The 16,249-nt window shown below is 38.0% G+C and overlaps 1 protein-coding gene across 9 annotated transcripts in view; it reads left to right on the top strand.

Annotated features, from left to right (window-relative positions):
* agtpbp1 (ATP/GTP binding carboxypeptidase 1) overlaps window positions 1-16,249 on the top strand; it is a 254,072-nt gene that overhangs the window by 202,168 nt on the left and 35,655 nt on the right. For all 9 annotated transcript variants that reach the window (XM_073071166.1, XM_073071108.1, XM_073071156.1 and 6 more), the window contains one exon: window positions 703-860. In XM_073071166.1, the coding sequence (XP_072927267.1) occupies window positions 703-860 (158 nt within the window). The remainder of the gene's footprint in view (window positions 1-702; window positions 861-16,249) is intronic.

Raw genomic sequence — 16,249 nt, 5'->3', positions numbered from 1 at the left:
CCATAGGTGTTTCCTGTCACCAAGCTTTTCTCAAGATAGAATTAGAGTTTGCTCTGGGTAATATGCCCATTGTCAGAATAATAATATGACAAGACAGAAGTTTTACTGGGTTTATCCTTTTTTCCAAAAAGAAATTACTATAGAAGTAAATAAACATAGTATCGATTTTGTCACATTTATCCCATGTGTTGTGAATACTGCGATTTTTGGATCACTGCTCTGTAATGTTAAGTGTTTGTGTTCTAACTTGCCGTTGTCCTGATTAAGGGACATTGACATGAAATCTTAACTTCACAGGTTAATGTTTCTGACCTGTTTCTCTTTCGTCTTTCCAACATCTGCAGTTTATTCCTTTCCCTCCATTTTTTTTTGGTTATCCACTTTTTCCTGACTAACCCCATGAGCATACTCAAAACCTGTGCTCAACATCTGGGGGTCTTGTTCTTCAAGTGGATTCCATGCTAATTGCTTCTGGATTGTTTCAGGATAAGATGAATGTTGACAATAAGAAGCACAATGTACCATTAAAATACTTGGAGCATTCACACTCAAAAATTGCTAGAATCTTTTGCTCATTAACTAGTACATACCAGAACAAACCAAATCGAAGATGTATGAAAAAATATAAATTAAAAGTTATGAGCATTTCACCAGCAGCAATATATCTTGTAACACATGTTCTTTATTTCATTTACTCTAAAGGGCCAACAGATAGGAACAAGACAGTTAGAAGAGATGGGAGCTAAATTCTGCATTAGTCTACTGCGCCTGAAAAAGATGACATCCGTGGAATGTCGGCTGCCGCCTAGCCTCCTGGATGTGGAAAATGATTTGATTGATACTAGATGCAACGTGACCAGGTATGGTTGGTAGTGGACTGTGGAATGATAAATTAAACTGGATTGGTTTTGTAAGCATCCACTTTGAAACATTTAGTCTGAAGCATACCAAGATATTGGTCTGAGAAGGCTGAGCTGCTATTTTTTTGTCCTCACTAATCAATGCATACAGACATGCATTTCAGCAATAACAGCATAGTGATCCAGGTGCAAATATTCATTGATTTTACATTCCTCATTATTGCAGAAGGTTTGAAATCTGTTGTTACAATCTTGTGAGCTTCAACACTGGTGTAAGACACCCTTAACCCAAATACGTATGCAGCGATTTTAATCACTAAGCCAGATACAACCTAATAGAGACCTGAAAGACTGTCATTCCAGGTCTTCCATTCAGCTGTTCTATACAATTAAACTGTTTGCCAGCCAAACTGAGCCAGGGAGGGAACTAATTGAGTTTGTCTTTTTTTTAAGAATTTTGGGAGAATTCTGAAACTGTGCAAAGTCAGAGTACTGAGCTTTGTCATCTTCATCTATTTATTTACTTCAAACATTTAGATAACACACTTAGGTTTCATTTGATCCCTACCTGACAGCAGTTCCTTTAGCAGTACAGTTAAATGTATTTTGTTATTTACTTTAACTATCTGACAGCAAGTCTAACTTACTTCAGGCTAATGCTCATTTAACAACTTGTTTCCCAGTGCTTTCAGCACACTTTCCTCCTTTTTGCACAATGGTTCATAATCTTCAGCCTTGTACCTGTTCTGCAGTTGCTCTGTTGAGTTCATTCTATTTGTTTTGTAAAGCTTTCTCACTCTACACAAAATAAGTTGAAGGCATTTACCTCAAACCTTTTCAGTAAGGCATACATAGAATGAATCTGCAAGTTTTGACGCAAAGAATGTCTACTCTATCTGGGATGTCCAACAGTTATGTCGAGTTACCTGGATCAGGGGTTGCTACTCAAAGTGTAAATTTCAATGTAGGAAGTATAAAATAAAAGTGTAAATCTTCAAGTTTAATATTAAAGGTATACATTTTGTCATCCCATTTTGTTGTATTTAGCTATTTTAAATTTGTCTGTGAAAACTAATGATACCATAACCCTCGGGTTCGGCCAGCGGCTTTAGTCTATGGAAGACCGTCTCTGGCTCCGCCAAATGTGTGAAATCTGAGGTGTAAAACCTTTTGTTTGTGTGGATGCTGCATGATCTGTTCCCCTGTTACAAATCAGTACCACGAAATAACAGACAGTACACCATTTGTAATTAAACGATTTAGCTTTATAACTCTTAATTTGGCTAGAGGGTTAGTAAAGAAAACAAAAAGGGCCCATTTTAATGAAACAGCTTAATGCACATGTTGGAGCTCATGATTTTCCCAGCCATTCGTTCTCCTTTGAATATCCCTGGCCCCATTCCGCATCCACTCCGTCCTGCAGTCTACGACCTCTCCATTCTGGCATCTTCTCTCTCCATCTTCCACCGAACAAAAGACCATGAATACCTCGCTCTTTGGCACACAAGAAAGATAAACCACTCCCTTTGTTGGACGACGTACTTTCCAAAGCTCCCATTACCTCCAGTCATAACCCAAACACTGCTGCTACAGAGAAGCCATTACATTAGCAGTGAAACCTGTCCCAGGGCATTACAATACAAAGCCAAATATCCGATCAACTTTTGGGCATTTACTATGGTCCTCTATAAGAAACATCATTCATACTTTTGTAGTTCTTTCTTTTATTTGGAGGTTCAGTGAGTTTGTCTCACTGTGTTAACTTGATCCCAGCCATTGCTGCCTAGAGAAGAAGATGTGAAACAATTTTTACTTTAGTGACAATGGAAAAGAATATTTTTGAATGATCTTTTATTAATGTTTCTGTGCAGTCAATTTGGGGATTATGTCATATTTTCCTCTCCTCTTTGTTCACAGTAAATTAATTATTATAGTTAAGATAGAAAAATATATTACAGCCTTCTGAGAATGTTGTTTATAGGGAGGATTTTAAATGTTATGACAATATTGGTGTGAATGTCTACATTGAATATCATTGTTAATGATGAGAGTGAAATGATCCAACTTTAATATCTCAAAGATTTGAAGTGCATTTATTATCAAAGAATGTACAAATTATACAACCTTGAGATTAGTTTGTTTTCAGGCAGTTGTAAAGCAAGGAACCTGAAAGAATCCAGTTCAAAAAAAAATTAAGATGAACCCCCACTGCCCGCAGAGAAAGAGGGAAAAAAACACAAAACAGATCCTGCAAGCAACAGAAACAATCAACAACAGCATTCTGAACCAAACTGAGTCCTTAGATCCAAGTCCCCAGAGCTGCCAGGAGTAGGCCCAAAGCCCTGGTATTCAGTTCACTATATTAGCGGGGCAAATCAGCGCAAAGTTTGCAAACAGAAAGCACAGCAGCCGGGGCAATCTCACAGCCTTAGTGTTGTGGAGAGAGGAGCCCCAGAATATCTGGGCTGGCTTTTAAATTGTCCAAATGTTGCACTGGGTCCCGGCCCCACTTTGGCCAATCACTCTTGGTCTAGGTTTCACTGCTGAAGAAACCATTTTTGACCTCTCCAAATCGGCTCGGCCCAGAGCAATGCAACCTTGCCTGATAGCTTGCCTTCCAGTCTGTCTGGGCCAGCATTTAGATTGTCCAAACAGCAGACTGTACCTTGAATTAGGACCCAGGTCTCACCATGGGGAATTGCTCCAGTCCTTGCCCAACCATTCACTTTGGACCAAGATCTCGCTGCTGAAGAAGTCATTCTCGACCTCTCCAAATTGGCTTGACGCTTAGAGTGATCTGCTCTTGTACCCGGATTAGTTGGATGTCTATCAGAACTCTTCTGTCCCATCTTCTCGCCTTCGAATCATCCACTCCAACCAGCACTACTCCAACTCCAAGAGTGTCGATTCTGCAGTGCTCCAGCAGAGCACATCTCACAAATTTGCTTCGCCTTCATTTGCTTCTTCATTACTTGCAGTGATAATTTACCACAATTTAAATTAAAAAGTGTTATTAATAATGTTTTTAATCAAATTACTTTGCTTTCAAACTACCAGTAAGCTGCCACCTGTCTTCGGTAGCACCATTTTAAATTGGAATCATAAGGTATTACAAGTAAGGGTGCATAAGGGTTAATTTTATTTTTTATATAGGTTGATTTCAACCCTGAATTATTCCTTCTCCCTGTCATTTTAAACTTTGAAATGTTACGGTTATCATGGTGAAATATATATAGTTACTTTGTCATTATTTTATCACTGCTTTCTCAAAAAAATCCCATCCACATAGAATCTTCCACTTTTGATCTATTTATGATGGATATTTTCTAAATGATGAAGTTCTAGGGATGTTAACTTTTACAGACAGACATACTTTATTGATCCCGAGGGAAAGTGGGTTTCGTTACAGCTGCACCAACCAAGAATAGTGAAGAAATATAGCAATATAAAACCATAAATAATTAAATAATAAGTTAATCATGCTAAGTGGAAATAAGTCCAGGACCAGCCTATTGGCTCAGGGTGTCTGACACTCCGAGGGAGGAGTTGTAAAGTTTGATGGCCACAGGTAGGAATGACTTACTCTGATGCTCAGTGTTACATCTTGGTGGAATGAGTCTCTGGCTGAATGTACTCCTGTGCCTAACCAGTACATTATGGAGTGGATGGGAGTTATTGTCCAAGATGGCATGCAACTTGGACAGCATCCTCTTTTCAGACACCACCGTCAGAGAGTCCAGTTCCACCCCCACAACATCACTGGCCTTACAAATGAGTTTCTTGATTCTGTTGGTGTCTGCTACCCTCAGCCTGCTGCCCCAGCACGCAACAGCAAACATGACAGCACTGGCCACCACAGCCTCGTAGAACATCCGCAGCATCGTCCGGCAGATGTTAAAGGACCTCAGTGTCCTCAGGAAATAGAGACGGCTTTGACCCTTCTTGTAGACAGCCTCAGTGTTCTTTGACCAGTCCGGTTTATTGTCAATTCGTGTCCCCAGGTATTTGTAATCCTCCACCATGTCCACACTGACCCCTTGGATGGAAACAGGGGTCACCGGTGCCTTAGCCCTCCTCAAGTCCACCACCAGCTCCTTAGTCTTTTTCACATTAAGCTGCAGATGATTCTGCTCGCACCATGTGACAAAGTTTCCCACCGTAGCCCTATACTCAGCCTCATCTCCCTTGCTGATTCATCCAACTATGGCTGAGTCATCAGAAAACTTCTGAAGATGGCAAGACTCTGTGCAGTAGTTGAAGTCCGAGATGTAGATGGTGAAGAGAAAGGGAGACAGGACAGTCCCCTGTGGAGTCCCAGTGCTGCTGACCACTCTGTCTGTCACACAGAGTTGCAAGCGCACGTATTGTGGTCTGCCAGTCAGGTAATCAATAATCCATGACACCAGGGAAGCATCCACCTGCATCACTGTCAGCTTCTCACCCAGCAGAGCAGGGTGAGTTACTCCTTTAGTTACTCTTTTTCACAAATGTACAGAACCCACTAAAATACATTGGTAGAAAACAATATTTATAGTTATTAAGGATAATAAGGAGGGATATCTTAGAAAGCTCTTCAAATGAAGCTATGTATATGGGTAGACATAACAAGTGAGTGACCTTAGTGACCTTATAACAAGTGAGTAACAAGAAAGACAAGTGAGTGATAATTTTGCTGTGGCTATGCAACATGCCTCCTACTGTCAACATGACATGGTGGAGCAAAAGGAGGCAAATTACCAAGAAACATAAAGTAATAGCCAGCTGATGGTGTAATGTCATCAGCATCGCATTTTGAATCGAATGGTCCTGGTTCAGATCCGGCCAGCCTCTTGCTTGCTTCCCGTCCATGCTGGGTTGAACCTCATTAAAAAAAACAGACAATACTAAGGAAATGGAAAAAAATGCTGTCCAATGTGAAAAGGAACAACAACAAAAAAAGAAATCGTGCAAAAGAATTTCAACTTCCCTAATGTTAACTTTCACATTTTAGTGTGAAAAGCTCAGAGGATCTGGTATTAGAAACATAGAAACACAGAAAACAATACAGGCCCTTCGGCGCAGAAAGCTGTGCCAAACATGTCCTTACTTTAGGAATTACCTAGGGTTACCCCATAGCCCTCTATTTTTCTGAGCTCCATGTACCTGTCCAGGAGTCTCTTAAAGACCCTATCCTATCTGCCTCCACCACCGTCGCCGGCAGCCCATTCCACGCAATCCCCACTCTCTACATAAAAAAACTTACCCCTGACATCTCCTCTGTACCTACTTCCAAGCACCTTAAAACTGTGCCCTCTTGTGCTAGCCATTTCAGTCCTGGGAAACAGCCTCTGACTGTCCTTTAATTGTATCCAGGAGAGCTGTTTGAGATAATACGTAGATAGTCCAATGAGTGAAGGGGTGATATTGAACCTAATTTTAGGAAATGTTAGCTGGACAAGTGGTTAGAATTTTGCTAGGAGAGCAATTCTGAATTGGTGACCATAACCCTGTAAATTTCAAGGTAGTTATAGAATGGACTTACGATAATCTGGTCCTGAACCGAGTGAAGGCCATTCTCTTTTTTCAGTCGTAGTATAGGACCAGGGAACAGTAGAGTTGGAGCAGCTACTTGCAGGTAGATCAACAGCCAACAAGTGCAAAACATTCAGATGAGAAATTCATGGTGAGATTTCAGTGCTAATGTGTTCCTATAAGAGTGAAAGGAAATGACAAAGATGCATGGAACTCTGATCTTCAAGGAATAATGCGGGCTGGATGAGGAAAAAAATGCCAAAAAAACTCAAGTATATAATCACTCTAGAGAATTGAAAGCAGGGAGATCCTTGGAAGTATGTAAAATATAGAGTGTGTTTTAAAAAAAAGGAACAGGAGGGCAAAGGGACATGAGCTATCATGATGCAACAATTTTAAGAAAAATTCTGAGGCAATTTTTAAGTATGTTAAGGGCAAAAACACAACCAAGGAAACAAACTCACAGCTGCATTTGGAGCCAAAGGAAATAACAGTCGGTGAGGTCATAGATGATTACTTCTCTGTATTGATGAAGAAGGAGGACATTGTAGCTGGAAAATTTTAGAACTGGTTAGTATTAAGAACGAGGAAGTTATTGGGTATCTGCAGCCTTATTGGGGGATAATTTTCTGGGCATGAATCTAGACTGTTCTGGAATGTAACAGATTTTTTAAATTTCACTGCCAACAAGTGATGCCAAATGATTAGAGAATAACTAAAGTGATGGCTATATTTAAGAAGTGCCTGAGGGATAGGCTGGTTATTACTGGCCAATCAGTCTGAAAACCATGATAGGGAAGTTATTGGGGAAAGGCCCCGAGAGACACAATTAAACTGCATTTGAAAAGGCAGTGATTATTTAAACATAACATGGTTTGTTATGATGAGACCCTTTCTGACCAATTTGATTGAATTTCTGAAGAGGTAAAAAAAGCTGTTGATAAGGGCTGTTGTTGTAGGCTACCTGGAGGTCTGCTAGTTTTTGATAAGGTCCCATATGGAAGGCTGGTCCAATAAGTTGGAGTCATAGGAACCAAAACTGGCTTGGTGATAGCAAGACAATCACAAACGAGAAAATCCGCAGGTGCTAGAATTCAAGCAACACACACAAAATGCTGGAGGAACTCAGCAGGCACACAGGGTGAAGACTGGGTTTGTTTTTATGATTGGAAGTTTGTGACCAGTGATGTACCCACAGGCATTGTGCTGAGACCCTTGCTCTGTAAGTAATGTATAGTGTATACATACATTAACAATCTGGATATGATTGTTGGAGTATGATTAGTACGCTTGCAAATGACACAAAGATTGTTAGTGTTTTTAACAGTGAGGAAAATGGTGCTGGGTTACAGATCAGTTGGTAAAATTGGAACTTAGTCCTTCTAAGTGCCAGGGTAATACACACTAGGAGGACTAATAAGGCCAGGACATGGAGAATGAATGATAGGGACCTACAGAGTATTGTGAAACAGAGGGAGCTTGGTGTACAAGGATCCCTGAAAGTGTCAATTTGATAAGATGGTGAAAAGGTGTATGAGGTGCTTGCCTTCATTACATGGAACATAGGACACAAGGGGAGAGATGTTATGGAGCAGTTTTATAAAACATTGATTAGGCCACTGCTGGAGTACTGTGTGCAATTCTAGTCACCATGCTATAGGAAGGACATTATTGTGTTGATGCAAAGGTTCACTAAGATGTTGTCTAAGATGGAGTTTTACACTTATGAGTAACCTGGAGTCGTTTCAGAGGAGTCGTAGAATAATACAGCATGGAAACAGGCCCTTTGGCCCATCGCATTATTCTGACCGTGGTGTCCACCAATCACATTGCCCTCTAAACCCCTCCTATTTATGTACTTATCCAAAAGCCTTCTGAATGCTTATGTTGTACCTGCCACAACCACTCTTTTCTGGCAGTTTATTCCATATACAAGGTTGTATGTATCACCTTCTGTGTGAAGAAGTTGCCCCCGAGGTCTCTTTGAAATCTTTAACCTCTCACCTTAAACTTGTGCTCTGTTGTTTTTAGTTCCCCTTGTCTGGAAAGAAGACTATGTGCATTCACACTATCTAAGTCTCTCATGATTTTATACACTTCTATAAGATCATTCCTCAATCTTCTACAGCACAGCAATGAAGTCCTAGCCTGCTCAACCTCTCCCTATAACTCGGGAGGCTGAGGAAGAACTGATAGTCGAACACGTTGCCTGATTGAGTGGTGAAATCAAGTCTCCGCACAATATTTAAGAGGAAATTCAAGAAACACTTGAGTTACCAAGGCATAGTAGGTACTGGACCAAGTCAGGTAAAATGTTATCAGTGTAAATAGAGGTTTGATAGCATAGGTATGGTGAGCACGTTTCTATACAATAGGCACAAAACAAAGAAATTTGAGGCTTTCAGAGAATGAGAATTTGAAACTGTAATCATTTCAATTCTGGTAATTATATATTATCTGTCTATCCATACACTTTCTTTTCCCACTGTCAGTCCTTCAGCAAGTCTCACTTGATAAGAAGAAATAAGTGTTCTTCTCTCATCCTTCAGTGAATGCTGTTCCTGTGCATTACTGGTGTAGTGTAAGAACTGGAGCATGGCTTTCGCTCCAGTCACAGCAAAATCAGCAAAAAGAGAATTCATCCTGTTTTGTTGTACTCATTGGGAATGAAGTTGATCAATAAAGCTTTATTTCTGAGATGCCTGCTGGAATACCACAGAATACGCTCCAACTAATGTTCCATAGCAAGTAGCTTCTAGTCACACTGTACTTCTAAAGGGAAGACTAGGATCAGACATACTTATGCTGACAGTTGTGCATGTGTGTTTCAGCATTCTGTGTTGATGAGACCTATGGATTGGTTCCTACCCTTCATTTCCAACAATTTGTGCAAAATAAATGGTGACATTCGCAGAATTGACTTATTTGCAGAGGGCATAAATGTAATGAAATGCCAGCTCAAATTCTTAAGAGCAATTTATTCTGTGTTTCATTTAATCGTACTTTTCAGAAGCTATGCCAAATGGAAAACAAATGGGGGGGGGGGGAGTGGAACAAAAAAGCTGTTTGACTGAAACTAATACAGTGCACACACAGTGCACAAACCCTAATGAGACTTGAAGCCACAATAAATCATTCTCTCAGGAATATAGTATTTATTTACCAGACCACTAGGAAAAATGTTTGATAATGAGCCCAAAAGAAATTTCTGCAAGAGCTATACAAGTTGTTTTGTTGAAATTGAACTTCATAAAAGAAATGTTGGCCTGGATATTTCTGGTAAAAGCATGTTGTTCTGCTTTGAACTGCTGACAAGCATACTTGTAAATGCCAGCAAGTTTGGGACTTGAATTCATAGTCAAACATTTCTGCACAGAATTTGCAGTGTACATTGCAAGACCATGCTGACATTGCTAATTAAGCAGGGCAACACCACTCTGTGAGTGTGAAATGTTCGAAAGGAACTGGCCTCCTTGAAAACCATGAGCTCTTAACAGGCCTTTAATGTTATTGTTTGTTTTATGACTTATGAACATGATCACTTTTGGAGGTGCCACGATAGTGTAGCGGTTAGCTCGACACTATTACAGCTCAGAGTACTGCAGTTCACTGTCTGTAAAGAGTTCTTCCTCGGTGGCTATGCGAGTTTCCTCCAGGTGCTCCAGTTTCCTCCCACAGTCCAAAGACGTACTGGTTAGTAGGTTAATTGGTCATTGTAAATGATCCTTTCATTAAGCTAGGATTAAATGTGGGTGGGTTGTAGATGACACAGTTCATTGGGCTGGAAGGGCCTATTCCGCACTGTATCCATCCATCCCTCCCTCCCTCCCTCCCAGTAAGATGAGCCTTCTGCATTCAGTCAAGGAAAATGTGGTGGGAACCTATGTCCATAAAATAGAGTCTATTGACTTAAATGCAGATACTCAACAAGACAGAATACTGTTTAACAGATGGGAAAAGGTCTCTGGCAGATACCTGTCCTGCTGTAGGGATATGGGAGCAAGAATATATTTTCTCTTTGTCTATATTCCCATTATAGATCTGGCCATATTTATGCCAAACTTTATCTGGGAAAATACTGGACTTCTTCCTTGAATTATGCTCAGTGTGTGTGGGAAAAGGAGATCTTTCATACATTCTATTTAAAAGCAACAACTTGAATTTCTTGTGTGTTGGAAAGATATCCCGGATCACAGAGTATGTTGGAAAGCTCAATATACATCTAGTGGGAATGAAAAAGTTAAGATGTATAGGAGTAACCACGAAAAAGTCTGCAGATGTTAGAAATCCAAAGCAACACACACAAAATACAAAATGCTGGAGGAACTCAGCAGATCAGACAACATCTATGGGAATTAATAAATAGTTGGCATTTCAGGCCGAGGTCCTTCTTCAGGATTTGGTATAGGAATAAGTTGTTTGGTGAATAAAGCAGTAGACATTTAAAAGAAGGAAACGATCAGATACTTATAGATATTGAAAGGAAGTACTATGAAATTATGTGGAATTCTTAAATAGCAAACCACCAGGCTTCACCCTATAATCTCACATGTCAAAAATCCCAAATCCACATAAAATTCTATTCATTGCAGTTAGTGACCACCATAAAAAACTATTGAAATGCCCTGATTTTTTTCTTTATGACACATTTGCACCTTGCACCACTACTTCCAATTATTCCCTTTCACATAGTCATAAGTTACTTAAGAAGTAATTATAATTAAGTATTCAAAGCAAATCTTAAAAGTTTTAGTTAGAATGATCAAATTTGCTTTCAGAACAGCAAAATTGTGAAGATGGTTAAACACAATGAAAATAAAAAGCCCAGCACAAGGGTAAATTATTTCCTGTTTAGATTGAAAAGATGAATACTTGCTGTGAAACGATCATTAGAATTAACAGTTTTGTTTTCCATAAACAAATTCATGAGGCTATTGTTTGACAATGAGCATAAATTCCTGTAGGGGGCTCCTACAAAGTTTTAGCAAAAGAAAGCTAAGAAATTTGTAAAACTAAACTTTTTGGAAGAAATGCTGCCAAATCGCTAAATAACTTTTGAACTCTATTGGCAGTGATGTGCATAATTCAAAACAGATTAGGGTTTGATGGGTTTTCATTAACCAATTTGCAAGACTGTATTAGCCTATTCAGGACAGATGTTGGAGATTCCATAGCATGTCAGTGATTGACCTACAAATTACAAAATTATACAGCTGTTTCCAGTTCTTTTGAAGCTATTGCTTCAATTCCCAATGTATATTTTGATTCTCTTCCCTAATACTGATTTCACTATCACTCCTCTTGATGATGAATGAAATACTGAATAGTTACTGGCATTCTTTTCAGGAAGTTCTTGTGTAGCTAAATGTTTAGCAAGCAAATGATTTTTGTCTCCATTCATGTTTTTTTCCCACTTCCCTTGGGTGACTTCATGATAGAATTAGTGTTGATCTGTAGGTTTGCATTCCTGAAATGGAAACTTAATTTTTGTATACCTGTTTGCAGCAGTGATTCACATAAAGTGAAAAAAGATGTATTATTCTTTTACTAAATGCAAACAGCTGTAGGTAGGGAGTTGGGAATTAAATATAGTACTGCACATTTAACTGTTAAAAATATTGGCACCTCTTGTAAAATTTTAGTACCATTTAATCAACCATATGTCACAGTAAAATAAGTAGTATGGATGTAACATAACTTGAAGATTTTCATATCATTTTACATATTCAGCCTATAAAATGGAAAATACTTTATAACTTTAGATGGCTTAAATTTTTCTGAATATGAATTCACAGATACAAATAATTTAATCTGCAGAATATAAGGCAGCATCACGAGAAGTTTCACTTTGGTAACCTTGAATTTGATAGCAAGATGAACGATGTCACAATATCTGTTTCTGTATTTAAGCTTCAGGTCTGAGGAGAGGAGGAGGGGGGAGTAAGGGAAAGGAAAGTAAGCTCATTGATCAAGCAAAGATTTTATAATGTATGATATTAAATTGTCTCCTCCCAGTCACTTTCAATATTTTATTTTGTATGTCTGTCCAGAGTTTTTATAATATTGATGTTGCCATAGAAACATAACAAAATCAAGAAGGCACAGATCATATAAGGAAACATATTCCCACTGATATTTTTGCTTATAAATTTTACATCTGGGATTTTGGATTTTGAAGATTATTGTTCATAAACTTGGCTTAGCATCTTGAATAAAACTTGGAGGAAAAGAACTTCAGTATGTAAATAAAGGCCAGCTGCTTTTCAGTTTTAAATTATGACATACAGTAAGCTTTTTAGCCATTCCCCTTCATCTGCATTGACTGATCTTTCGACCACACCCTTTGTGTAATCACTTCATTATATTTCAACTTAAGTGGCACACTGTTGCTGTATAATGTTGTGCATTTTTAGTAACTCCTTTGTATTCCACACACTGTGAGCTTAAAAGCAAAGTTTTTTAAGCTCATACTGTGTAGAACCCAAAGGAGATGAAAACAAGAGAACAGGAGGTCAAGTCCTACTTAATTGCTGTATTTAAAAGAAGCACGCTGTGCAAGATCTTTTCATAACCATACATTTGCCCTCTCTGTAACATATAAGCTTACAGCTATCTATGTTTAAATCTGGTTTTATTTTAAACATGTAGGAATTAATTTTAATAACTAGATCTTCTCAGGCAGTCCCTTGGGATTGAGAATGACTCCCTTCCCATTCTGTTTCGTGTGTTCTAAGGTGACTAATAACACCATTGTGGGAACCACAGAATCTTATAAAGATGGGGCAGGAGATGTCTCATGGAGGTGGCAATGATAATCTGTAAAATGGTCCATTCCTTTCAGCACGTATGCAAGGCTAGAGTGTGCTCCTGATGTATGGACTTGAGATCCACAGCACCACCGGACTGCACCTTCCCTTTCCAATTGGTTAGAAGCCATATATTCCCAGGAGTCAATGAAGATGTTGCATTTTATTAAAGGAGGCTTTGAGCACATCCTTAAATCTTGCAAATTCTCACTAACCGAATAAAATAAAAACAATGGAAAAACTTTTACAGAAAGTAGCACATCTAATCTAGAATGCAAAGTTTGAATCTCCATTTTGATTTGATTTTAAAATGAATTACTTCTTTGTTGTGCAAATTCTTTGGTCTGGATTGGTCTCGTAGTAGATCAGTGTAAAGTAGATGACAGAATAATTTTAATTGATCTTCAATTAAAGTGAGTAGAGATTGACACTGATACAGCACTAAGGGGCTTTCATCATCTAGATTGTGGAGCAGTGGTCAAACACCATTTAGCCGAACTGATAAAGTGATCATTTGCAATTCAGCTGTTTGAAAACAATATAATCAATACTTATTGACCTTGACAGTGTTTCATCATGCTAAATGGTAACAAAATATCTTCTTTAAACAAATGTCAATCAGTGCTTTAATATAGTATTGATCAGAGAAATCGGTTAAGTAGAATATCAATGGTAATAGCTTTGGAATTAGTTATTAAGTTCTAGATGTTGTGTTTTGATATGTAGCATGCCAACATAAAGTTTAAAGTAAATGTAACACCTGTGTAGCACCGGTCTTGTCGTGTTTGACTAGGTGCTAGTAGGCCATCAGAACACTCTAGTTATCTGAAGGAGGCAGTGAATAGAAACCACACACTTCTGGAGGTAAGTTTTGTTCATAAGAAAAAAACAATATGTACAAAATATTTACATGAGCAAGAACAATTCAAAATTCCAACATTCTTTTTAGGTTCCAAATCTTAGATATCAAACCAAAGCAAATTCCTTTTTAATTAGAATCAGTGAGATTCCTTTATTACTCTAATTTCCCTAACTAGATCTAGGATCATTCCCTACTTAAAAGTTTACGAACTAAACTTTCCTTTATACTTATCCCTAGTTAGAAAACCAAATATAATTCCTATTCTCAAGTATTATAGTTAACTTCAGTTTCAGTTCCAGGCAGTATATTTACAAATTTAAATTCAAATTCAAAAATTATATATACACTGTTTAACTCCTTTCATGACAATTCTCCAACATCACAACTTTTAAACAAAGTAAATCTCATTCAGTAACTCATCAAAGTCTTTGCAAAAATAATCAGTTCTCGCAGAAAATCAAATTCACATTCTTCGAATGAAAATAAACTTGCACATCCAACTGTATTGAATCCTCTGTGTCATTACACATTTTGTTCCTGTGCTGGTTCTTCGAATCTTGGGTAGCTCGCCATCATGTTTCTTGGTTCATGAGAATGAAATAGTTTAGCATCTACGATAAGTCAATTCACAAACTTGTACAAAAAACTTGACCAGATCACTTGGTATGATTACACAGAACTAATTCCTGACTACACAGTAGGGATCTTGGAGACTCGTCTCTGCTGATATTGTCTTGTTATAGCTGCTGTGCCATAGCTTCAATAAATCTTTTATTGTTACCTTCTCTCCTCCAGGAGTTTCACCTTGAGGTTTTCAAGTTAGTGGGGTAAAGACACTCACTACTAATTCCATTCTTAACAGTTCATGTCTTCAGCTTCTAATTTATTTGTTAACAAAAGTAAATGCTAGTAATTTAGGAAGGTGAAGTAAGAAGTTTTTGTATAAAAATAGAATTTCAAATCTATACTTCTTTGTAATTTGTTAAATGCCAAGCTTGTTAACTGGTGTCCTCAAATCTCCAAAATTTTTAGAACTTACTACAGATCTTGACCAATTCCTTTCTGTTCTGGAAAGAATCCTTTCCCCTCAAATCACTTATGGAGTGTCTACAAGTCAGTCTTCCTGCTTTCCTGAATAACAGCTGCGGCCATCAACAAGTTGGCTCTGCTGCATGCTGGTCTAATCTAAGTGAATGATTGCCCATTTTCTGTGATAACTGTCAAATAGGATTACTAAACCCAGCTGCTAGTTTCATATAATACTGCACCCATTCTAGAAAATGTCTGTTGTGTATATATTGACAGAGTGTTTAATACTATGATGTCCATAAAAGAAATTGTTTTGAATTAAACTGCCTTTCATGTCCTCAAACTTATGAGTTTCTTTTTGAAAGTCTATAATTTGTGTTGAAATAGTACATAATTTACAGGATGAATGAAAAATTAAGTTGTAGGTTTTGGTTGAGGAAAGAATGTTAAACAGTAAAGTAAGATTTTTCATAATGTGGGTACTTTTATATTGTCCAAACATCTATTTTGTGATGCCATACCTCTAATCAGGCCCTTAGTTATTTGCTAGAATGTAACATTAATATACAACTTTCTTACACAGAACAAATTAATAAATTGACATTTAAACAGCAATTAGGATCAGTTTTCTTGTTTTTAAAAGTATGACAGTCTTACTTTACACAGTATCCTTTGTATGGACCAATGGGATGGCATAAAATATGGATTTGACTAATCATATCCTTCATGTGGTGGATGTTTGGTTGTTTTCTCTTTGTGTTTGCCATTGAGATCTCAAGCAAACTTGTGCAAATAGTAATTCCACTGGAAATCCTTCCACCTTTTGGAGCTGGCTAGCATGAATATTGGCCTTTGAAAATGTTTCTTCTATATGGTGGGAAGCTCTTGTTATAACCTTTGTGAAGATATTTTATGTTATAACATCATCTGACTAGAAAAAAGCAATATTCAGCTGTTTAGTATTTAAACATGAAGTTGCTATCTTAGATATTCTTAATGATCTACCATCATTAGGATGATTGATGCTATTTTAGAGTATTGATGTTGGCATGCATATTTTGTTCAAGCTCAGAGGACTAGGTGTTTCAGTTCCTTTGATAGGCAGGTCCTAACTTGGGTCATAGCATAGAAATCTTGAGGTGGGGCTTGGTGAGTGGCAGATGCTTCTCAGGGGTCATCAG

Source organism: Hemitrygon akajei, chromosome 2, assembly GCF_048418815.1.
Source record: "Hemitrygon akajei chromosome 2, sHemAka1.3, whole genome shotgun sequence".
NCBI lineage: Eukaryota > Metazoa > Chordata > Chondrichthyes > Myliobatiformes > Dasyatidae > Hemitrygon > Hemitrygon akajei.
This window is presented reverse-complemented; position numbering and strand designations above follow the sequence as displayed.